The sequence below is a fragment of the Leucoraja erinacea genome, chromosome 40 (genome assembly GCF_028641065.1).
Source record: "Leucoraja erinacea ecotype New England chromosome 40, Leri_hhj_1, whole genome shotgun sequence".
Lineage (NCBI taxonomy): Eukaryota > Metazoa > Chordata > Chondrichthyes > Rajiformes > Rajidae > Leucoraja > Leucoraja erinaceus.
The window spans coordinates 3,839,573-3,863,579 of record NC_073416.1 but is presented as its reverse complement, the minus strand read 5'-3'; the positions used below and the strand labels follow the sequence as shown (position 1 = coordinate 3,863,579).

Below are 24,007 nucleotides of genomic sequence, written 5' to 3'. Positions count from 1 at the left end.
CGTCCACAGTGTACAGATACGTGATTTGGGAATTGGAGATTTCAGAGTGCGGAACGATTGTGATATGTGATTTTCGATCTGCTTCTCTGGGCGGCACGCAATGAGTCGCCTGGGCTGGCCGCCATCTTGAAAGGCGCCATTTTCCACGACTGCTTGCTCGCGTATTCCTGGTGGAGGTGACTCCAGTTCGGGGGAATATTTTGGCGCCTTCTCCACTCTTGCCCACTTTCAGAGAGTTGTACGCCACGGAAACTGGCCCTTCGGCCCAACTCGTCCATGCTGACCAACACGCCCCATCGACACTAGCCCCACCTGCCCCGCGCTTGGCCCACATCCCTCGAAACCTGTCCTATCCATGTCCCTGTCTAAGTAACTTTAAAATGTTGGGGTAGTCCCAGCTCGTTCCATACACCCACCACCTATAGTGTGCCAAAATTTGCCCCAGTCGGGACCTGCCCCGATCTTTCAGAGCTGTGGGCCATGACATGCTCTCCCATCTGTCCACCCCCGTCCTAGGCTCTCCGCGGAACCTCAGCAGTGAATTCCTGATTCCACTTATTATTAAGTGATGTTCGTTGATTTGCGCGTGGAGATGCAGCGCGGAAACAGGCCCTTCGGCCCTTCCCGACCTGGCCTTGCTCAGTCCCCGTTCTGTTTTTCAGATGTCGTTGTGGGTGCGTTTGGCGTGGATCGTGCTGTGGTTTACAGGTACGACGCACGTGCGGGTGGTCCGGCCGACTTTATACGCTACCTCTGCCCTGGGCTCGCCTGGTGCCAGTCTCCGCGGGTGCCCGCTGCTGCCGTGCCCCCCCCCCCACCCGATCATCTCTCCAAGTACCGGGCACGGTGGCACAGCGGTGGAGTCGCTGCCTCACGGCGCCACACACCCGGGTTCCATCCTGATCACGGGAGCTGTCTGTACAGAGTTTGCACGTTTTCTCCCCGTGACCTGCGTGGGTTTTCTCCGAGATCTCCCGTTTCCTCCCACACTCCAAAGACGTGCGGGTTTGTAGGTCAATTGGCTTCAGTAAAATTGTAAATTGTCCCCAGTGTGTGTGTGTGTGTAGGACAGTGTTAGTGTGCGGGGGTCAGCACGAACTCGGTGGGCTGAAGGGCCTGTTTCTGCGCTGTACCTCTAAACTAAACTCTGCCAGCTGTAAGCCGCTAACAGGCGCCCTCATCAACTAGTCCGACACAAAATGGAGAGATATGGACAATGATGTGGATATTTCATTCATTGTTCTATCTATTTGTGTCTATCTTTGGATTAAACCAGCATCTGCAGTTCCTTCTTATGAAGTAAATGCTAACCCCCCCCTCTGGGCGTTGATAGAGGGGGGCTGGGGGGGGGGGATAAAGTTCACATCCTGACCTGCCCGAGTCCTCCCCCAACATGGAGATGGGACTTTGACTTATGATTAGCGCTCGGGTTGACTGCGGGATGGAGCTCGTGAACCAGCGCGCGTGGGCCCCTCGTTGCCATGGCGATTGCCTCAGTAACCTCCACTTTGCCCCTCGATCCAGGGCCAGGCCTATTGTGCGGGCAAGCGCCACGCTGAAGGTGACCCCCTCGGTCTTCAACCCTGAAGAAAGGGGCTGCACGGTGAACAACACTGACGTTGCGTGGTACGTATGAGGGGGGGCGAGGCGGGGCGGCGCAGCGGTAGAGTTGCCACGTCACAGCGACGGAGACCCGGGTTCCATCCCGACCACGGGCGCTGTCTGTACGGAGTTTGTACGTTGACCCGCGTGGGTTTTCTCCGGGTGCTCCGGTTTCCTCCCACAGTCCAAAGACGTGCGGGTTTGTAGGTTAATTGGCTTTGGTGAATTGTAAATTGTCCCTTGTGTGTGCGGGGATCGCTGGTCTGGGACATGTGACAGTGAAACACTTTGACTCTTGCCTTCCTTTCTCTCTCACACAGCATCAATGTCAGCTTCTGCCTGAGCGCTGCCGGGAACCACGTGCCGGACTCCATCGGTGAGTGCGAGGGGCTCGTCGCGCTGAGATACCAAGATGGCCGCCGACGAGCAGGCCAGCTGGGGGGGAGGGGGCGGTCGTGGGCAGCAAAGAACCCAGCGGGTCAGGCAGCATCTCTGGTGAACCCAGATAGAAACATAGGCAGTAGGTGCAGGAGTAGACCATTCGGCCCTTCGAGCTAGCACCGCCATTCAATATGATCATGGCTGATCATCCCCAATCAGTACCCCGTTCCTGCCTTCTCCCCACATCCCTTGATTCCTTTAGCCCCAAGAGCTAAATGTAACTCTCCTTTGAAAACATCCAGTGAATAGGCCTCCACTGCCTTCTGTGGCAGAGAATTCCACAGATTCACAACTCTCTGGGTGAAAACGTTTTTCCTCATCTCAGTCCAAAATGTGCATTTAAACTGTGTGACCCTTGGTTCTGGACTCCCCGAGGGGATTTAGATAGGTTACTAAAAATGACACAAAGCGCTGGAGTAACTTAGCGGGTCAGGGAGGTCCTCCCAAGGCCGATGAGGTCCTCCCAAGGCGGGTGAGGTCCTCCCAAGGCGGGTGAGGTCCTCCCAAGGCGGGTGAGGTCCTCCCAAGGCGGGTGAGGTCTTCCCAAGGCGGGTGCGGTCCTCCCAAGGTCGGGTCAGCGGGTGACGGGTGCTGCCGCTGGGCTGCACGGCAGGGAATTTGTTGCAACATCCATCAGCATGCAGCGGGGCGAGGCTGCTGACTCAGAGGCAGGGTGGTCTGACTGAGGTCCCGTGGAAGTCGCTGACTCACTGGCGTCCGAGCGTGTCTAAAAATAGAACCAACTGCAGATGGGAGCGTGGAACAATCACTGCCTGTTCCTTCACAAGGCCACCGGGAAACAGGGGTGGGGGGGGGGGGGGGGGGAGGCCACTCGACCCCTCTAGCCTGTACTATCCACTGTCATCATGGCTGATCTACTCTGGCCTCAACAACTTTACACTTTAGAGATACAGAGCGGAAACAGGCCCTTCGGCCCACCGGGTCCTGCCGACCCGCGATCCCCGCACGTGAACACTATCCTACACACCCCGACTAACCCGCACATCTTCGGACTGTGGGAGGAAACCGGAGCACCCGGAGAAAACCCACGCCGGCCTGTTTCAGTGCTGTGTCCCTGAAGTCCAAAGAATAAAGTCCGAGCCAGCCCAACCTCTCCCTGTAGCTCAGGCCCCTTGAAATCTGGCAACTTCTTCTCTGCACCCTTTCTGATGAAGAGGAATTTCTTTAGTCAGAAGGTGGTGAATCTGTGGAATTCATTGCCACAGACGGCTGTGGAGGCCAAGTCAGTGGATATTTTTACGGCAGAGATTGACAGATTCTTGATTAGGTGTCTGGGAGAAGGCAGGAGAATGGGGTTAGGAGGGAGAAATAGATGAGCCATGATTAAATGGCAGAGTAGACTTAATGGGCCGAATGGCCTCATTCTACTCCTCTATCACATGAACTTTTGGACATCCTCCATTTCACTTCCACACTTACCTTGACCTCTGTTGACCACTGATTGTGCTCCTCTCCTGTGGTTTTGATCCCGTGGCGGTTACCCACAAACAACGTCTGAAACTCTCTCGTCCTGTGGCCGCTGCTTCCTCGCAGTTTTTCGACCACAACCTCTGCCATTTATCCGTTCTTGTCACCAATGACCCAACCTAGAGTGGCCTGCTCTTGTAGATTGTGTGATACGTTGGTCGTAAACTCAATCCCTGCCTCCCTGTGCAAGTTCTTCTCCTACGATACAGACTGCCATCTTGGTGTTACCTGCAAACTTGCATCTCCAGTCTGGATATTGTGCTTCCTCTGTCTTAACTTTCAACTTTGAACTGATCATTGATCTGAACTTGACGTAACTCTGAACTTGACGTAACTCTGAACTTGACGTAACTCTGAACTTGACGTAACTCTGAACTTGACGTAACTCTGAACTGGACGTAACTCTGAACTGGACGTAACTCTGAACTGGACGTAACTCTGAACTGGACGTAACTCTGAACTTGACGTAACTCTGAACTTGACGTAACTCTGAACTTGACGTAACTCTGAACTTGACGTAACTCTGAACTTCGCGTAACTCTGTAACTCTGAACTTGACGTAACTCTGAACTTGACGTAACTCTGAACTTGACGTAACTCTGAACTTGACGTAACTCTGAACTTGACGTAACTCTGAACTTGACGTAACTCTGAACTTGACGTAACTCTGAACCGAACGTCAAGTCACATTTATTTCTATAGCGCATTTAAAAAACAACTCTCGTTGGCCAAAGTGCTTTACATTTGTTATAAGAATAGTATAAACAAACAAACTACATACATATATACATATAGCCCTCGCTCAGTGGACGTCAGGAAAGGCTTGGGAGTAGAGATGAGTGTTTAGTCTTGACTTAAAGGAGTCGATGGAGGGGGCAGTTCTGATGGGAAGGGGGATGCTGTTCCACAGTCTAGGAGCTGCAACCGCAAAGGCACGGTCGCCCCTGAGCTTATGCCTAGACCGCGGGATATTCAGCAGCCCTAAGTCGGCCGATCTGAGGGACCTGGAGGTGGAGTGGTGGGTGAGAAGACTTTTAATGTAGGAGGGGGCAAGCCCAATGAGGGCTTTGTAGACATAGAGGAGGGTCTTGAAATGTATACGGAGCCGCACAGGGAGCCAGTGGAGAGAGTTTTGCCAGGATCGGGGTGATGTGGTCCCTTTTTCGGTTGCCCGTCAGGAGTCTCGCTGCGGCGTTTTGGACCAGTTGCAGGCGGGACAGGGAAGATTGGCTGATGCCAGTGTAAAGGGAGTTGCAGTAATCTAGGCGGGAGGAGATAAATGTGTGGATGATCTTTTCGAGGTCACCAAACTGGAGGAACGTAACGTTGACCCGAACATAACGTTGAACTGAACTGATTTTCTCTCTTGAAGGTTTCAAGGTGGAGATACACCTGGACAAACTGAAGCAGAAGGGTGCAATTAAGCGCATGCTATTCCTGCACTCTCAGGAGCCTTTGTATCAGGATAACGTCACCATTACGAATGGGCAAGGAGGGTTATGTCGAGAGCTGAAGATCTATCTCCTCGTAAGTGTTGCTCTCTGCTGTCTCAGTGGGCTGAAGGGCCTGTCTCTACATTGGATGCCTCTGAGTAGCAATGTTACAAAATTTTGAGATTTAAAAAATCAAGTCTGCAATTTATCCCATCAGATAAAGCATAACAATAAGTTTAATTTGACACCTAAATCACTTTCATATCTCAAGTAATAAAAAAGTTATGGCCATTTTCATACTAACAAAAAAGCTGTGATCATGGACAGTCAAAAGCCCATACATAACCTTCTTAAAAATTAAGAAAACTGAATGAAATTTTCAGTTATCGTAGATTGAACCATTCTGAAACAAATATAAAATAATGTTACTTGGATGACCTGAAATTAAAGCATATAATTAGTTAGTTACCCAATTGTAGCTAATTTCAAACTTCAATTACTAGATCTAAACATCTATCCATTTCTTAATAAATGATTAACATTTTTTCAATAGCCTAAGTGTCCAAATAATATTCACAAATAATTCACAATAAAACATGATTTTTAAATCTCATTTACATTAATTTATAGGCCAAATGGAAGGAATTTAGTGTTCAATTGCTGTAAATTAAAGTCCATTTTAAATCAGCTTTTTAGTGGGATCCTGTGATCGCGCTGGTTTAGAACGTTCACATTGCGCTGGATTTTTGCCCCCAAATGCCCAGAAAAATACTGCGGGATATAAAGAGCCCAAAATGAACTACTCGCGATAGTAAACTTTGTATAAAGGGGTCTTAAGAAGCCCCTTTTAATGTAAAAATAAGGTACATACCTTTAATTGTTTGCTTTATAAAACCCTGGGGCTGCGAGAGGTCGCGGGTTGAGAGAGTGATTTTAAAACTATTATAACTATTATTCGAGGCCTATAAAACTAACAATACCTTTTGCGACGGGGTCTTTCAGTGATTTTTCGTTAATGATTTACTAGGCTGAACATCTTCGATTGGAACAGCCTAGTAAAAATCGCGTTTTAAACCCGCCCCCTCTAAACAGCGCCAAAATCGCGCACACAGGGTGGGGCAGATTCTCAGCGACGATTCAGGTAGGTTTTGCAACATACCTACTCTGAGAGTCGATGGTTATAATGTTTGTGTATTATGCATGCCACGGTGAAGCTCTTTAGCACAACCACTAAACACACTCCACTATTTTGGGACCGGGTTTAAAAATAGGAATTTTTTTTTTAAAATGAAAGCACAACCAGTCCAAAGTGCAAAGTGCAGTCCAGATGTGGACGTGGTGGAGAGCCCCCACGGGTCCATGTAACCCCGACCCAGTGACCCTCTCCTCTGCCGATGGGCACCTCCTGCAGCCCACCTCGGTAACAGCCGGCCCCTGTACTACCGAGCCCCTCTCCTTGCGTCCGTCGCCACCGCCAGCGGCCCCCTCCTCCTCGACTCGCTGGTCTTGGGATCTCCGAGCTCCCCCCCCCCCCTTCCTCATGGGTCCTCGTTCTCAGCGGCTGACGGATCTGTCCTTGTCCTCGGTGGTCTGTGTCCGTCCCTCACTCTGGGGGGTCCGTGTCTATGTCCGTCGTTCTCGGTGGTAAACTCCGCCCAGCCGTGCCACGGTTCGCGGTGGCTGCTTTGGCCGCTTGGCCAGCTCCCGCTTGTCCCGGTGGCCGGCCCCCCCCTCCACCACGATGGCGCAACCCTCGCCGCGGGGTGTGGGGGGGGGGCAGCTCCCCCTCTCCACCAGCGCAGCAGCGGCGGTCACCGGCTGGCGGTTGTGGTATGGAATCCCGCCGATTTAAAAAACCTCCGCCTTGTTCGCCCCCTGCAGGAGGAGCAGAAGTTTCGTGACAAACTGTCGCTGATCCACATTGCGTTGAACTTCAGCTTGGACCCCGGCAGCCCCAGTGACGACCACGGCCTGCAGCCCATGCTCAGCTACTCCACCAGCGACTACCTGGTGCAGAAGGTGCGTCCCATATCCTGTCTGTCTGCCTGTATGTTGCCTGACCCGCTGAGTTACCCCAGCACTCTGTGAAACGTCACCTATCCATGTTCTCCACAGATGCTGCCTGACCCGCTGAGTTACTCCAGCACTCTGTGAAACGTCACCTATCCATGTTCTCCACAGATGCTGCCTGACCCGCTGAGTTACTCCAGCACTCTGTGAAACGTCACCTATCCATGTTCTCCACAGATGCTGCCTGACCACCAATACCTCCACTTAGAAAGCTTAAGATGTTCGGCATGTCCCCAACGACTCTCCCCAACTTCTACAGATGCGCCGTAGACAGCATTTGATCGGGATGCATCACTATACTCCCAAGCCCGTCACACTAACCAACCTCCCTTCCATTAACTCCGTCTACACCTCACGCTGCCTCGGCAAGGCCAGCAGCATCATCATGGACCAGTCTCACTCCCGGTCACTCCCTCTTCTCCCCTCCCCAAGAGGTACAGAAGTGTGAAAACAAATGCACACCTCCAGATTTAGGGACAGTTTCTTCCCAGATGATATCAGGCAACTGAACCATCCTACCACAACCAGAGAGCGGTCCTGAACTACTATCTACCTCATTGGTGACCCTTGGACTATCCTTGATCAGACTTGACCTTGCACTAAACGTTATTCCTTTATCCTGTATCTGTACACTGTGCACGGATCGATTGTAATCGTGTATTGTCTTTCCACTGACTGGTTAGCACGCAACAAAAGCTTTTCACTGTACCTCGGTACACGTGACATTAATCTAAACTCAACTACTCCAGCCTGTTGTGTCGAATGATTTCTGTTTTGTGGATTTATATCAGGCCCAGATCCAGCTCGACTGTGGAGATGACAACATCTGTGTCCCAGACCTACACCTCACTGTTCAAGGGTAAGCCATCTTGCGCGGGGGGGAACACGTTTAAGGGCCTGTCCTACTGCGCCGACCTTATCCGCGAGTACTGGCGAGTTTCCCCACGACTCATACTCGCAGCACCAGGTCGTAGGAGGTCTTGGCAACTCTCCTTCGTGCTCGAGAGTGGTCTCCGCGTACTCGCGGCCTCAGCTAGGTCGCGGCGTTTATTTCAACTTGTTATAAAAAATGCCCGCGTGTAAACAAAAAAAGGTCGCCATTGAAAAAAATCGATACTTTTTTTTTACTCGTAGGTTTAGTCGTAGTAGGTTGTCATGTTAGTCGTAGGTAATGGAGGGTAGTCGTGGCTAGTCGAAGCTTGTTTTCAACATCGTCGAAGGAGGTGAAAGGAGGTCTTCAACATAGTTGAAGGAGGTCTTCAACATAGTTGAAGGAGGTCTTCAACATGACATTTTTTTTTTCAACCTCTTCTAAACGTGCCAATTAGGTCGCCCAAGTGGGACAGGACCTGTGGACTCATGGAATCTTACAGCCTGGATACAGGCCCATCTTGCCCACACGCACCAACCCGCCCCATCTTACACTAGCGCCACCTGCCTGCACTTGGTCCATATCCCTCCAGACCTGTCCTATCCATGTACCTGTCCAACTGTTTCTTAAACGATGGGGACAGTCCCAGCCTCAACTACCTCCTCCGGCAGCTCGTTCCATACACCCACCGCCTTTGGTGTGGAAAAAAGTTACACCTCAGATTCCTTTTGAAATCTATTCCCCCTTCACCTGAATTCCTCGATTCACCTACTCTGGGCAAGAGACTGATCTATTGTCCACCTGATCTATTCCTCGATTCCCGATTAGTACGGGTATCAGGGGTTTTGGGGAGAAGGCAGGAGAATGGGGTTGAGAGGGAGAGATAGATCAGCCCTGATTGAATGGCGGGGTAGACTTGATGGGGCCGAATGGCCAAATTCTGCTTCTCAAGCGCACTGAGTCAGCGCCAACCAACACCTGTACATAGAAACATAGAAAACAGGTGCAGGAGTAGGCCATTCGGCCCTTCGAGCCTGCACTTCAATATGATCATGGCTGATCATCCAACTCGGTATCCTGTACCTGCCTTCTCTCCATACCCCCTGATCCCTTTAGCCACAAGGGCCACATCTAACTCCCTCTTAAATCTAGCCAATGAACTGTGGCCTCAACTACCTTCTGTGGCAGAGAATTCCACAGATTCACCACTCTCTGTGTGAAAAATGTTTTCCTCATCTCGGTCCTAAATGATTTCCCCCTTATCCTTAAACTGTGACCCCTTGTTCTGGACATTAGTGTTTAAGGAGGAACTGCAGATGCTGGAAAATCGAAGGTAGACAAAAGTGCTGGAGGAACTCAGCGGGTGCAGCAGCATCTATGGAGCGAAGGAAATAGGCAACGTTTCGGGACGAAACCCTGAAGGAAATAGACAACGTTTCGGGCCGAAACCCGGAAGGAAATAGACAACGTTTCGGGCCGAAACCCGGAAGGAAATAGACAACGTTTCGGGCCGAAACCCGGAAGGGTTTCGTCCCGAAACGTTGCCTATTTCCTTCGCTCCATAGATGCTGCTGCACCCGCTGAGTTTCTCCAGCACTTTTGTCTACCTTGTCCACTAGTCCCATCCCACACACCAGTGAGAATTTACGATTCGCGTGCAAAGCCTCTGTAAAGTCTTTTTGGAGCGTGGGAGGAAACCGGAGCGCCCGGAGAAAACCCCACGCGGTCACGGGGAGAGAACGTGCAAACTCCGCGCAGACAGTGCACCGGGCAGTCACGACACTAACGTCAAACTCCTTGCAGGGATCGCAACACGGTGTACCTGGGCGACGAGAACCGCCTGGCGCTGAACTTCGAGGCGAAGAACCAGGGCGAGGGCGGGGCGTACGAGGCAGAGCTGTACGTCTTCCTTCCCCCGGAGGCCCACTTCAGCGGGATCGTGCGGGACGAGGTAACTATCCGACGGGATCCAGTTATAACAAGAGGAGTCGAGTATACGAGGAAAGAGGTCCTTCTGCAGTTGTACAGGGCCCTAGTGAGACCACACCTGGAGTATTGTTGGATATTTATATGGACGAGAAAGGAATGGAGGGTTATGGTCTGAGCGCAGGTGTATGGGACTAGGGGAGAATACGTGTTCGGCACGGGCTAGAAGGGTCGAGATGGTCTGTTTCCGTGCTGTAATTGTTATATGGTTATATGTTATATAGTATTGTGTGCAGTTTTGGTCCCCTAATTTGAGGAAGGACATTCTTGCTATGGAGGGAGCCCAGCGTAGGTTTACCAGGTTAATTCCCGGGATGGTGGGACTGTCATATGCTGAGAGAATGGAGCAGCTGGGCTTGTACACTCTGGAGTTTAGAAGGATGAGAGGGGATCTCATTGAAACATATAAGATTGTTAAGGGCTTGGACACACACTAGAGGCAGAAAACATGTTCCTGATGTTGGGGGAGTCCAGAACCAGGGGCCACACACACACAGTTTAAGAATAAGGAGTAAGCCATTTGGAACGGACACGAGGAAACACTTTTTCCTCACAGGGAGTGGTGAGTCTGTGGAATTCTCTGCCTCAGAGGGCGGTGGAGGCCGGTTCTTTGGATGCTCTATTGTCAGAGATAGATACTCTTAAAGATAGCGGAGTCAGGGGATATGGGGAGAAGGCAGGAACGAGGTACTGATTGGGGATGACAGGAACAGAAGTGTGAAGTCGAATGCACACCTCCAGATTTAGGGACAGTTTCTTCCTGGCTGTTATCAGGCAACTGAACCACCCTACCACCAACTAGAGAGCAGTCCTGACCTCCCAGCCACCTCATTGGAGACCCTCGGACTATCTTTAATTGGTCTTTACCTTGCACCAAGCATTATTCCATTGATCTTGTGTTAGACAATAGACAATAGGTGCAGGAGTAGGCCATTTGGCCCTTTGAACAGAGACGAGGAAACGCTTTTTATCACAGCGAGTGGTGAGTCTGTGGAATTCTCTGCCTCAGAGGGCGGTGGAGGCCGGTTCTCTGGATGCTTTCAAGAGAGAGCTGGATAGGGCTCTTAAAGATAGCGGAGTCAGGGGATATGGGGAGAAGGCAGGGACGGGGTACTGATTGGGGATGATCAGCCATGAGCGCATTGAATGGCGGTGCTGGCTAGAAGGGCCGAAGGGCCTCTCCTCCTGCACCTATTGTCTATTGAGCCAACACCGCCATTCAATGCACCACGAGAGGCCCTGGCACCGTCTCACCTTGCCCTCCCCCCCCCATCCTATCTGATTGCAGGGCCTGGCAATGCTGAGCTGTACCTGTGACAACCAAACCGTGGTCTGCATCCTGGGCAACCCCATGAAGCCGGGCACCAACGTAAGTTGCGGGGCAGGGGTTGGGCAAAGGAGCGGTGGGCAGGAGGCCTGCATCTGTTGTCTGCGCTGCGATGCTGGTGGGGAAGGAGGGGGCGGGGGGGAAGGGTGTGTACACAGGGTCGGACCAATGGTGCTGGATACCAGGGCTCGGGATCAGGGGCAAGCGGGAAGGGGGAGATAAAGGGGCATTGGTCTCGGCAGTTCTGTGCACGTCTGCTATTCGGGCAGTCAGCTGGCATTGGCATCTTCTGGGCACGACCTTACCATGCTCTCTCTGTGGGTGGTTAACTGAAAGGGAGGGGCAGTGGGAGGGAAGAGGGGGTGTTCCAGTCTAACGTGCACCCCTCTCTCTCCCTCCCCCCGCTCTCCCCCCCACAGCTATCCGGCGGCCTCCGCTTCACGGCCCACCAACTGCGCGATGACAAGAAGTTCATTGAGTTTGAGCTCCAGATACGCAGGTACGTACGTTCCTGTCCTGGGAACGTGGTCAGCGGTTGAGAGGAAAAGATGGCGGCGTTGCCGGACGCGGCGCTCCGACCCGACAGTCCCCTCGACCCGAGTGGCAGCCGTCAAATACGGGACGAGGGGCGTTCCCGTACGGGGGGGGGGGGGGGGACAAACCAATTTAGCCCAAAATACACGGGATGTCCCGGCTAATACGGGACAGTTGGTGACCTTACGCCCCCTCGCGCGGCCGGGGTTCATCAGCGTCCCGCGGCAAGTCGGGGCTGTCCACTGCTGCACGGTGGGGGGGAGGGAGGCCACCCTTCGCTGATGGCTGTATTTTGTGTGTGTGCCCCCCCTCCCACTCACAGCAAGAACCTGAACAACTCAAGGAGCGAGGTTGTCCCCTACAGGCTGAACATGGAGGTCCGGGCGCAAGTCAGCATTCGCGGGTAAGCGTAGGCCCACTCCCGCCACGACCGGCCTGGAGCTTGGACGGGATGGGGGGGGGGGGGGGGGGGGGGGGGGGGGTTGGAGGTTCGAGGTGGGGTGTTGGGAGTTTGAGGGGGGTGAGTGTACGTGCTCCAGGCCTCAGGGGGCCGCTCCTTGTATTGTATTGTATTATATTCAAATTTATTGTCATTGTCTCCATTTGAGACAACGAAATGAATTTCCCTTACAGGCAGTATCATAAAAAAAAAAAAAAAAAAAAAAAAAAAACAAAAAAAAAATAAATAAATAAATAAATAAAAAATAAATAATAAAACATATTAAAGATAAAATTGAAATTGAATTTAAAAAAAGCACAAACACAGAAAGTCCACGACACAACAACACAGTGGCACCAAGGTGAGGATGGCACCATAGTCCAGCCAGCCTCCCCTCCATGTTCATCCGTGGTCGGGGCCTTCCGAGCACCTGCAGTCTCCTCGGCCAGCCTTCCCCTCTATGACCAGGGGACATAAGTTTAAGGGGGGGGGGGGGGGGGGGAAGATTTAATAGGAACCTGGGGGGGGGGGGGGGGGGGGGGGGGGGGGGGGGGCAACCTTTTCCCTACACAGAGTGTGGTGGGGTGTGTGGAACGAGCTGACAGAGGAGTTAGTTGAGGCTGGGACTAGAACAACATTGAAGACATTAAAGGGCCTGTCCCACTTGGCCGTCATTTACGTGTCATCATTTACGCGTCACGGCGCACGTGATGTGCGCATGGTGCGCGGTGACATCGGGCGTGACACGCAAATGTTGCACAAGTGGGACAGGCCTTTTGGACAGGTACATGGATAGGGCGGGTTTGGAGGGATATGGACCAAACGCGGGCAGGTGGGACTAGTGTCGCTGGCTGGCGTGGGCAAGTTGGGCTGGTGGGCCTGTTTCCGTGCTGGATGACTCTCTGACTGTAATAACTGCTCCCCCCCCCCTCCTGTTTCTCCCCTCGGACAGGGTGTCTATCCAGGACAAGATCCTCTTCCCCATCCCAAACTGGAAGCCCAGCCGGAAGCCGCTGAGTGAAATGGACATCGGGCCGTCGGTCAAGCACGTGTTTGAGGTTCGTGGGCTGGGCGGGAGCGGCTGGAGTAACTGGGCGAGGCGGGCAGCATCCCCGGAGAGAAAGAATGGCTGACGTTTCCTGGTCGCGGGCATTGCCCACCCAGTTTCCCACACGTCATCCTGAGGTGGCACACGCTGGCGCAGCGGGTAGAGTTGCCGCCTCACTGTGTCAGAGACCCGGGTTCCATCCCGACCACGGGCGCTGTCTGCGCGGACGGAGTTCTACGTTTTTCCCCGTGACCTGCGTGGGTTTTCTCCAGGTGCTCCGGTTTCCTCCCACACTCCAAAGACGTGCGGGTTTGTAGGTGAATTGGCGTTGATAAAATTGTAAATTGTCCCCATTGTGTGTAGGGTAGTGTTAGTGTGCGGGGATCGCTGGCCGGCGTGGACTCGGTGGGCCGAAGGGCCTGTTTCCGCGCTGTATCTCTTAAGCCTAAAGCCTGTCGTATCCCCCACCCAACCCAACCAATCTTAGAAACAAAGAACTGCAGATGCTGGTTTACGCCAAAGATAGGCACAAAGTGCTGGAGTAACTCGGTGGGTCAGGCAGCATCTGTGGAGAAAAACGATGGGACGTTTCGGGTTTGGACCCTTCTTCAGTCTGGTGAAGTCCCGATCTGAAGAGTCACCCATGCCTTTTCATAAGATTTCTTTCCTAAGTGATAGGAGTAGAATTAGGCCATTCGGCCCTTCAAGTCTACTCCACCATTCAATCACGGCTGATCTATCTCTCCCTCCCAACCCCATTCTCCTGCCTTATCCCCATAACCCCTGACACCCGTACCGATCAAGAATTATCTATCACTGCCTTAAAAATATCCACTGACTTGTGGCCTCCACAGCCGTCTGTGGCAAAGAATTCCACAGATTCACCACCCTCTGGCTAAACAAATTCCTCCTCATCTCCTTCCTAAAAGAATGCTGAATCCTTTAATTCTGAGGCTGTGCCCTCTGGTCCTAGGTTCTCCCACGAGTGGAAACATCCTCTCCACATCCACTCTATCCAGGCCAGATGCTATCCATGTTTCTATAGAAAAAGGGAGGTTCACTCTGTGTCTGCGCCTGGCAGTGTATGCGGGGGGGGCTTCACTATGTGTATGTTTGAAAGGATGCCAGTGTCTGCGCTTCAGCGTGAGGGTGGTGGTGGTGGAGGGGGGTGGGACACATGCCCCCTGCTGTTGTAACTCTGCGCCTCCCCTGCAGCTCTCCAACATGGGCCCCAGCTCCATCAGCTCCAGCGTGCTGCAGGTCAGCTGCCCCGTCGCGCTGCAGACCGACGGCCTGCTCTACATCACCGGCTACGAGAGCACGGGGGCCCTGCTCAACTGCTCCGCCAGCTCGCCGCTCAACCCGCTGCAGCTCAAGGTAAGGCCCCTCATCTTGGACAACCCCCTGTGCATCGGGGAGAGGGTAGGGGTGAAGATGTCCTGGTCGGGTTGCTCCTGGGCCTGGCTACGCTGGCCATCGGCGAGTCATGGCGCCAGGCGGAACAGGGCTCTGCCCGCCCCCCTTCCTGGGGTTACGTCCGCGCCCAGCTGGCACTAGCGAGGGAACACGCGCTGTCCACGGGCGCCCTGGGGTTTCTTAGAAAGATAGAAAACAGGTGCAGGAAGAGGCCATTCGGCCCTTCGAGCCAGCACCGCCAGAGCTCTAGGGGATAGTGGATTCAAGGGATATGGGGAGAAGGCAGGCACGGATGTTATATTAAAAAAAAAGTGTTCGGCACGGACTAGAAGGGCCGAGATGGCCTGTTTCCGTGCTGTAATTGGTTATATGGTTATTGATTGGGGACGATCAGCCATGATCAGAATGAATGGCGGTGCTGGCTCGAAGGGCCGAATGGCCTCCTCCTGCACCTATTTTCTATAAAGAGAATAACGTTTAGTGCATGGCAAAGTCCGATCAAGGATAGTCTGAGTGTCCCTGATGAGGTAGATAGTCGTTCTGGGTGCGGTAGAATGATTCAGTCGCGGTGTAGGCTAGTTCCCCTTCACTGTTTATTAACGCTGTCAGATGAGCTATTTTGAAAGAGTTTCTCTGAATCAATATTTATTTAAAGCTGGCAGTGTCGAGTGGATGTTGCAACTGTGACTCACTGAGACGAGCTGTATGTTGGCTCCAAGCTCAATCAGTTCAGCCATGACTCTGGTGAATGAATCGTTCCGTTTACAAGTTCACTCGGTCATTAGGGTATAAAGAGTCCCAAGAATCTTAAGAGTTTAAGATTCCCAAATTTTGTGCCTCCGGTCTAACGATCCCCCGCGTGCGTCTCTCCGCAGCTGCACAGTCCCCCGGGAGAGCCAGCGCTGGTGCTGAGCGCCGCTACGCAGAGGCTGCAGCGCTCCGCGGGCCATCGAGATGCTGCATGGGACGAACTGAAGGAGCCCGAGAACCTGGTGAGTGGCTGCAGGGGTGAAGCTTGCCTTTATATCCTCTCTCCTCGCCTCCCTTACACAGTGCAGAAACAGGCCCACCGAGTCTGCACCGACCATTCACACACACACGCACACACGCACACGCACGCACACACACACGCACACACACACACACACGCACACACGCACACACACACACACACACACACACACACACACACGGGACAAATTATACAAAGCAAATTAACCTACAAACACGCATGTCTTTGCTGTGTGGACAAAAACCGGAGCACCCGGAGCAAACCCACACGCAGGTCACGGGTAGAACGTGCAAACTCCGCACAGACAGCACCCGTAGTCAGGATTGAACCCGGGTCTCTGGCGCTGTGAGGCAGCAGCTCTACCCGCTGCGCCACCGTGTTCAAAACCTTAGTAGCACACAGGCAGCAGTTTGGAAAAGGGAGGTGTTCTTAGCACAGATGCACGGGCCCTTTGGCCCACCGCGCCCGTGCCGACCAGCGATCCCCGCACACCAGCACTATCCTACACACACTGCAGTCCAAAGTCGACCATCTCGCGTGTTTTCCCGACAAAATGTCCATATTTCCAACGGGAGCACATGGCCTCTGGCCGGAAATAGGCACAAAGTGCCGGAGTAACTCAGCGGGACAGGCGGCATCTCTGGAGAGAAGGAATGGGTGACGTTTCGGGCCGAGACCCTTCTTCAGACGGAGAGGGAGAGGACTCTAAAGTTGCTGCCCGACCCTTGTCACCTTTTAGACTTTAGAGATACAGCATGGAAACAGGCCCTTCGGCCCACCGGGTCCATACTGACCAGTGATCACCCATGATCTTCAGACTGCGGGTTTGGGGAGAAGCAACATTAATGAACATTGACTGTCCTATGTTCCTATCTCTCTCCCCTGAGTCTCAGCGGCCTCACCGCCCCAGAGACCTGGGTGCGATCCTGACTACGGGTGCTGCCTGCACGGAGTTTGCACGTTCTCCCCGTGACCCGAGTGGGTTTTCTCCAAAATCTCCGGTTTCCTCCCACACTCCAAAAGATACACGGGTTTATAGGTTCATTGCCTTGGTGTGAATTTAAAATTTCCCTCGTGTGTGTGTGTGTGCGCGCACAGGGATCGCTGGCCGGCGCGGACTCGGTGGGCCGAAGCGCCCGTTTTCGCGCTGCATCTCTAAACTAAGCTAAGCCTGTCCCGTTGAGTTACAGCCCTGTCCCACGGTACGAGTTCATTCCAAGAGCTCCCCCGAGTTTTAAAAAACAAAAAAAACAAACTCGTGGTAAGCACGGAGAATAAACGTAGCGGGTACGTCGGAGCTCGGGGACGTCTCTTCGCGGCTCGTAACGCTAACGGCAGGTACTCGGGAAGACTCGCTAACGGCAGGTAAGCACGGGAAGACTGGTGAAGATTTTTCAACATGTTGAAAAATGTCCACGAGAGCCCCGAGTACCGACGAGTGGCCATTACCGTAAATCTCCGAGTTCGAATCAGGGCAATCTCGGGGAGAACTCTTGGAATGAACTCGTACAGTGGGACGGGCTTGACTCCAACGTGTAAACCAGCATCTGCAGTTCCTTCCCACACATTTTGTTATCTCCCCCCCCCCCCCCATGAGGTTTGGTGTCGAGGCAGCCCCAGAGAAGCGGAGACTAAAGACCGAGACGGGACAGAGCTCCGGAATTGTTGTTGTGTATAAACGGTCTCATTGTTGGCTCAACAGAAATGTTAGCTTGCAGGGCGACAAGGAGGAGGTGGCGGTGGAGGAGAGAGGAGCAGTGATGAGGACCTCTCGGCTGCAGAGTGGGGCACTGGGACTGGACGGCCAGTCAGCACCAAGTAAGCAGCAACTAACCAAATGCAGCGGCACTAGCAGCGGCAGCAGCAGCAGCAACCAATAGCAGGCAACCATGCAGCAGCAGCAGCAACAACCAATAGCAGGCAACCACGCAGCAGCAGCAACCAATATCATTGAAACCTGTAGCAGCCAACCAATCATGGCCGGCGCACAGTCGGAAGCTAACCCAATGGCAGGCAGCCAAGCAGCAGCCAGCCAATCGGCTCTCTCCATCTCTCGGGACAATGGCGCAAGTCGACCAATAGCCGTGGGCCTCTAAGCTGCCAGCCGACCAATCATGGCCAGCCCGCAGCGGGAAGCCAACCAATGGCAGGCGACCAGGCGGCAGCGAGCCAATCGATTCTCTCCAACCAGTTGTGCGAGTCGACCAATAGCGGTGAAACCTGTAGCGGGCCAGCCAATGGTGGCCGGCGAACCACAGGAAGCTCACCCAATAGCAGGCAACCAAGCAGCAACCCGACCAATCGCAGGCTACGTGTAGAAGCAAGCCAGCCGATAGCAGGCAACCAAGCAGCCAGAGCAACCAATAGCAGACAACCAAGCAGCCAGAGCAACCAATAGCGGGCAACCAAGCAGCCAGAGCAACCAATAGCAGACAACCAAGCAGCCAGAGCAACCAATAGGAGGCAACGAAGCAGCAAGAGCAAGCCAATGGGAGAGGGATTTGAAGGCTGATGGCCCGCGGAGTTCATGGTGGTCTTGGTGAAGCTGTGGCGAGATAGAGAAACGTACTGTAAATGCCGGCCCCCTGCCCCCTGCTGCTGCTGCTAGCGCCCCGGGGCATGCTCAACACCGCCCCCTGCCAACCCCGACCCTGGCCACGCTGGCAGTGCAGCGGGCCAAGGGGCAGGAGAGGACCCGGCATTTCCAGTGCGTTTCTCCAGCGCGGAGTGCACCCGCGCTCTCTCGCCAGTGAAGACCCTCGACCCGTCGTCACATTCAAAATCCTGCGTCGGATGCATGGTGTGAGGATTGCGAGGCTGCGGGGCCCTACCTACCTCTGCAGCCAGGCATGAACCTTGCCTTCACTATTCCCTGCAGACTACAGACTGGGTCTTACTGTCAATCCTTCCACCGCCTCTGCTCAGAGTTTTTCACCAGTTTGGAGAAGCAGGCCCTTCAGCCCATCGAGTCCGTGCCGACCAGCGATCACCTCGCACACACTGTTTACAATTTGTACCAAAGCCAATTCGCCTCCAAACCTGTACGTCTTTGGAGCGTGGGAGGAAACGGGAGCTCCCGGAGAAAATCCACGGGGAGAACGTGCAAACTCCGTACAGACAGCAGCCATTGTCGGGATGGAACCCGGGTCTCTGGCGCCGCGAGGCGGCAACTCTACCGCTGCACCACCGTGCCGCAGTGTAGCCCGTGTGCCGTGTGGTACCTTGTTGGATCATCATCCCACAGCTGTGTCTGTTTCCAGGCTCTCTCTTTGAGAGAGTGAGTCTGCGTCACGACCTGCTTAATATTGATGCACATTAAACAGCATTTGCCAGCGGTTGGCCCAACTAACGCAACGTCTTGAAGCCCACAGTGCCTTTGCAAAGTTGCTGACGTCGTTCTGAAGTTCAATGCTTCTGTTTGTATCGCTTGGACATCATCTACACATGTTGAGATATTATATTTTAAGCTCGTTTTCCAGATACAGGGTGGGAGAGTGGAAACCGGAGCATCCGGAGAAAAGCCACGCAGGCCACGGGGAGAATGTGCAAAACTCCGTACAGACAGTGGCCGTGGTCCGGGTCTCTGGCGCTGTGCCACCGCGCCACCCTCTATTCTGCCACCTGGAGCACAGTGTGTACATCGGCCCAACTGCGTTTGGTCCCAGAACCACTGCCCCCCCCCCCCCCCCCCCCCCTAGCCCCCCCCCCCCCCCCACCCCCCCCCCCCCCCCCCCCCCCCCCCCCCCTGTAACCCACCTCCACGCTGTAACCGGTTTGCGTGTAACCCTACACCGCGCTCTCCCGTGCCCCGTATTGGCGCGTGCCAATTGTTTTGGCAACCTGGGGTGGTCCGTGTGTGCCAGCACCTCCCCATCCCCCTGGGGAACGAGGGCAGGGGGCACCCTGTTGAGGATACAGACTGACGTGACTGGTACCCGGGCATCCATTCGGCTTCAAGCACCCACTGATGGCGCAAGCTGGCACTCGATGGGAATCGAAACGGGTGGGTGGCAAGCTGGGCGGAGGCACGAGCTGGCATGAGACGGGGTGGGCCGTTTGGATGCGGCGCGGCGGGTAAGTATTTGCCGGGTGTACCCGCACCCCTACCCGTGCCTGCGGGAAGCGGCGGGCAAGCACGCGCGTTGGGCGCTAACGGGGGCCACCCCCGGCTGACTCAGCATGTGGAACTTTCCTGTCTCGACAGAACTGCCAGCAGGTGGAGTGTCTGAACCTGGTGTGTACCGTGGGCCTGGTGCCGCAAGGGGGCAACGTGGTACTGATGGTCCGCTCTCGTGTGTGGGCACGCACCTTCCTACAGGTACCCTGCCAGCCCGCCCGCCTGCCCATGCTCCTGTGTTGTGCATGTTGCATGTCACGCGTGTTCCTGTGTCAGTGCATGCCCCTGTGTGCGTTCCCGTGTGCGTGCATGTTCTCGTGTTCATTTCTGTGCCGCCACGTGTCCCTGCGTCAATGGTGCGCGTTGCCATGCCTGCGCATGTTCCGCTGCCACGCATGTTCCCGTGTCGCGCGTGTTCCTGTATCCGTTGTGTGATCCTGTGTCCTTGCCCGCGTACTGTTCCGGCGCCCGTGCATGCGTGCGTGGGACCTGCGCGGGTGCAGTTCACCCTGAGTCGCATGCTTTGCCGTTGTGTCTTACAGTGGGAAAACCGCCCGTACACGCTGCACTGTAATGCATCGTTCCAGGTGCATTCCATGCCGTATCGCATCCTCCCCGCCGACTATCCCAGAGGCTCCATCCAGGTAAGATGCCACCCAGTCCGTCCCTTCACCCCCCCCCCCCAGTCCCAACCTTCCCTCAAACACTCTAGTCCTGGCAACATCCTCGTAAATCCTCTCCGCGCCCTTTCCAGCTTGACGACATCCCTCTCATAACAGGGTGACCAAAACAGGCCCACACCGACCAGAACCAGGGGCCACACACACACAGTTTAAGAATAAGGGGTAAGCCATTTAGAACGGAGACAAGGAAACACTTTTTCTCACAGAGAGTTGTGAGTCTGTGGAATTCTCTGCCTCAGAGGGCGGTGGAGGCCGGTTCTCTGGATGGTTTCAAGAGAGAGCTAGATAGGGCTCTTAAAGATAGCGGAGTCAGGGGATAGGGGGAGAAGGCAGGAACGGGGTACTGATTGGGGATGATCAGCCATGATCACAATGAATGGCGGTGCTGGTGCTGGCTCGAAGGGCCGAATGGCCTCTGCTCCTGCACCTATTGTCTATTGTCTAATATAGAGTCACACAGTGTGGAAAGAGGCCCAACTTGCCCACACCGACCAACACGCCCCATCCCCACTACCCACGTTTGGCCCATGTCCTTCCAAACCCGTCCTATCCGTGTAGTGTGGGGGTGGTGTGCGTGGCGTTGGGCAAAGGGCGTGATGCTTGGTGTAATGGCGTGCTGTCTACATCTGCCAGGTGTCGACCTCGGTGGTGTGGGCCAAGTCGGAGAGCTCGTCTGCTGCTCCTCTCTGGATCATCATCCTGGCCGTGCTCATCGGCCTGCTCCTGCTCGCTCTTCTCATCTTCATCTTGTACAAAGTAAGTCCTGTTTGTCTTCACACAGTGTGTTGAGTTTCGAGACGCAGCACGGAAACTTGCCTCGTATCCCTCGTAGAGTGACACAGCGCGGAAACAGGCCCTTCGGCCCAACTTGCCCACACCGGCCAACATGCCCCATCTACCCTAGTCCCTCCTGCCCGCGTTTGGCCCATATCCCTCCAAACCTGTCATAGAAACATAGAAATTAGGTGCAGGAGTAGGCCATTCGGCCCTTCGAGCCTGCACCGCCATTCAATATGATCATGGCTGATCATCCAACTCAGTATCCCGTACCTGCCTTCTCTCCATACCCCCTGATCCCCTTAGCCACAAGGGCCACATCTAACTCCCTCTTAAATATAGCCAATGAACTGGCCTCAACTACCCTCTGTGGCAGAGAGTTCCAGAGATTCACCACTCTCTGTGTGAAAAAAGTTCTTCTCATCTCGGTTTTAAAAGATTTCCCCCTGATCCTTAAGCTGTGACCCCTTGTCCTGGACTTCGCTAACATCGGGAACAATCTTCCTGCATCTAGCCTGTCCAACCCCTTAAGAATTTTGTAAGTTTCTATAAGATCCCCTCTCAATCTTCTAAATTCTAGAGAGTATAAACCAAGTCTATCCAGTCTTTCTTCATAAGACAGTCCTGACATCCCAGGAATCAGTCTGGTGAACCGTCTCTGCACTCCCTCTATGGCAATAATGTCCTTCCATGTACCTGTCTAACTGTTTCTTGAACATTGATAAGATCCCAGCCTCAACTACCTCCTGTGGCAGCTCGTTCCACACACCCACCACCCTGTGTGTGTAAAAAAAAAAAAAAAAAGTTACCCCTCTGGTTCCTATTCATTGCTCTAAACCTTTCCTATCCATGTATTTGTCCAGATATCTTTTAAAGTTATAGTTTTAGTTTAAATTAGAGATACAGCGTGGAAAGAGGCCCTTCGGCCCACCGAGTCCGCGCCGACCAGCGATCCCCGCACACTAACACACTCCTACACACACTAAGAGACAATTTACATTTATACCCAAGCCAATTAGCCTACAAACCTGTACGTCTTTGGAGTGTGGGAGGAAACCGGAGCACCCGGAGAAAACCTGCGCAGGTCACGGGGAGAACGTACAAACTCCGTACAGACAGCGCCCGTGGTCAGGATCGAACCGGGGATTCTGGCGCTGTGAGGCAGCAACTCTACCGCCCTCGAGGTGTTCCAGTCCCTGCCTCAACTACCAGCTCGTTCCATACACCCACCACACCACGTGGCCTCAGGCCCCCAGAGTCATTGCTCAGTCACGGCGGCACAGCGGTAGAGTTGCTGCCTCACAGCGCCAGAGACCCGGGTTCCATCCTGACTACGGGTGCTGTCTGTACGGAGTTTGCACGTGTTCTCCGTGACCTTGTGGGTTGTCTCTGGGTGCTCTGGTTTCCTCCCACACTCCAAAGACGTGCAAGTTTTCAGGTTAATTGGCTCGGTGTACTCCCGACTTTTCCCCTTGGTTCGAACTCGGAGAATTACGGTCATAGCCGTTCGTAGGTACTCGGGGGGTTTTTTTTTTGACTCGGGGACATTTTCCAACATGTTGAAAAAACGTCCCGACTTACCTGATGCCCCGAGTTCCTACGGCTGGCAATACGAGCCGCTACGAAACATCTATGGACTCCCACGAGCTCGCTGCCGACATTCCGCGAGTTCGAATCAAGGGGAAAACTCGGAAGAGTTCGTGAGTAACTCGGGGAAAGTGGGACGGGGCCTATAATTGTCCCTAGTGTTTGTGTGTGTGTAGTGTATGTGTGTGTGCTTGGGCCTGTTGGTCGGCGTGGGTACAACTGCGCGACTCTCTCCGGTAAACGTCTGTGAGATTCCCCCCTCTCATCCGCCGCTTGTCCGTGTGTGTCTTACAGCTCGACTTCTTCAAGCGGTCCAAGTTGCCGTACGGGACGGCCATGGAGAAGGCCCAGCTGAAACCACAGGCCGCGTCAGAGGCGTAGCGCCGGGCCTGGCGTTGGCGGGACACTAGACGCGGGTAGAGGTGCCAGGCCGGCACTCCCGCTGCACTGCTCCATCTCAGAACCGGGGGGGGGGGGGGGGGGAGGGGCGCGGCACCCGGCGCTCCGGCTCCTCCGTGCTCCAGTGCAGCGACGGAGCGGGCCGGGAAGCTGCGGGGGGGGGGGTGCACGGGGGCAGCGGCCGGGCTTCTGCAAGACAAACGTTATTTAAGGAAATTTATTCAGAAGCACTGATTGTGACTATTTTAATGTTATATTTTTAACTGTTGGTTGGTTCGAGCTCCGTCTGTGCCGACATCGAGACGCCATCGGTCTGGGTGTACAGTTTTACAAACTTCACGAGAGTGCAATATATTTTATATTTTCCGGTGATCTACAGAAACCAGCGTTGGTCGGGGGTCGAATCTTGGAGGGGAGGGTCAACTGGGGGGGGAGCAGGAGGGGGGTGGTCACCGTGCCAGCTTTGCCCGCTGCCCTCTCCCTGGCACAGAGATGGGGGGCTCCGCAGGGGGTCTGGGCTGAGGGGGGGGTATTTCTTCCCCCCCTCCTTATTTTTCTTGGTGCTCGTGTGCTCAGGAGACCAAGGCTCGGCTCCACATCCCACACCATGGTGCTAATCTACGTGTACAAGCACAACACAACCCCCCCTCCCCAGCTCCTTCCCCCCCCCCCCCCCCTCCCCCCTCCCCCATCAAATCCCCCACTGTCCCCGGAAGGAGCCCCCCGCGCGTCCCACCCACGTGACTGACCGCGCGTTTCCACTGACTGTTCCGCGCG

At 54.2% G+C, this 24,007-nt stretch overlaps 1 protein-coding gene across 1 annotated transcript in view; it reads left to right on the top strand.

The window, feature by feature from the left end:
* itga5 (integrin, alpha 5 (fibronectin receptor, alpha polypeptide)) overlaps nt 1-23,657 on the top strand; it is a 48,447-nt gene extending 24,790 nt beyond the window's left edge. The window contains 17 exon segments of the mRNA XM_055664640.1: nt 663-708; nt 1,525-1,626; nt 1,923-1,978; nt 4,904-5,058; nt 6,846-6,983; nt 7,826-7,893; nt 9,709-9,856; nt 11,180-11,260; nt 11,638-11,717; nt 12,075-12,155; nt 13,144-13,249; nt 14,455-14,616; nt 15,531-15,647; nt 19,872-19,985; nt 20,327-20,428; nt 21,101-21,223; nt 23,126-23,657. Coding sequence (XP_055520615.1) covers nt 663-708; nt 1,525-1,626; nt 1,923-1,978; nt 4,904-5,058; nt 6,846-6,983; nt 7,826-7,893; nt 9,709-9,856; nt 11,180-11,260; nt 11,638-11,717; nt 12,075-12,155; nt 13,144-13,249; nt 14,455-14,616; nt 15,531-15,647; nt 19,872-19,985; nt 20,327-20,428; nt 21,101-21,223; nt 23,126-23,212 — 1,766 coding nt within the window. The 3' untranslated portion in view covers nt 23,213-23,657.
* Nucleotides 23,658-24,007: the final 350 nt, after the last annotated feature.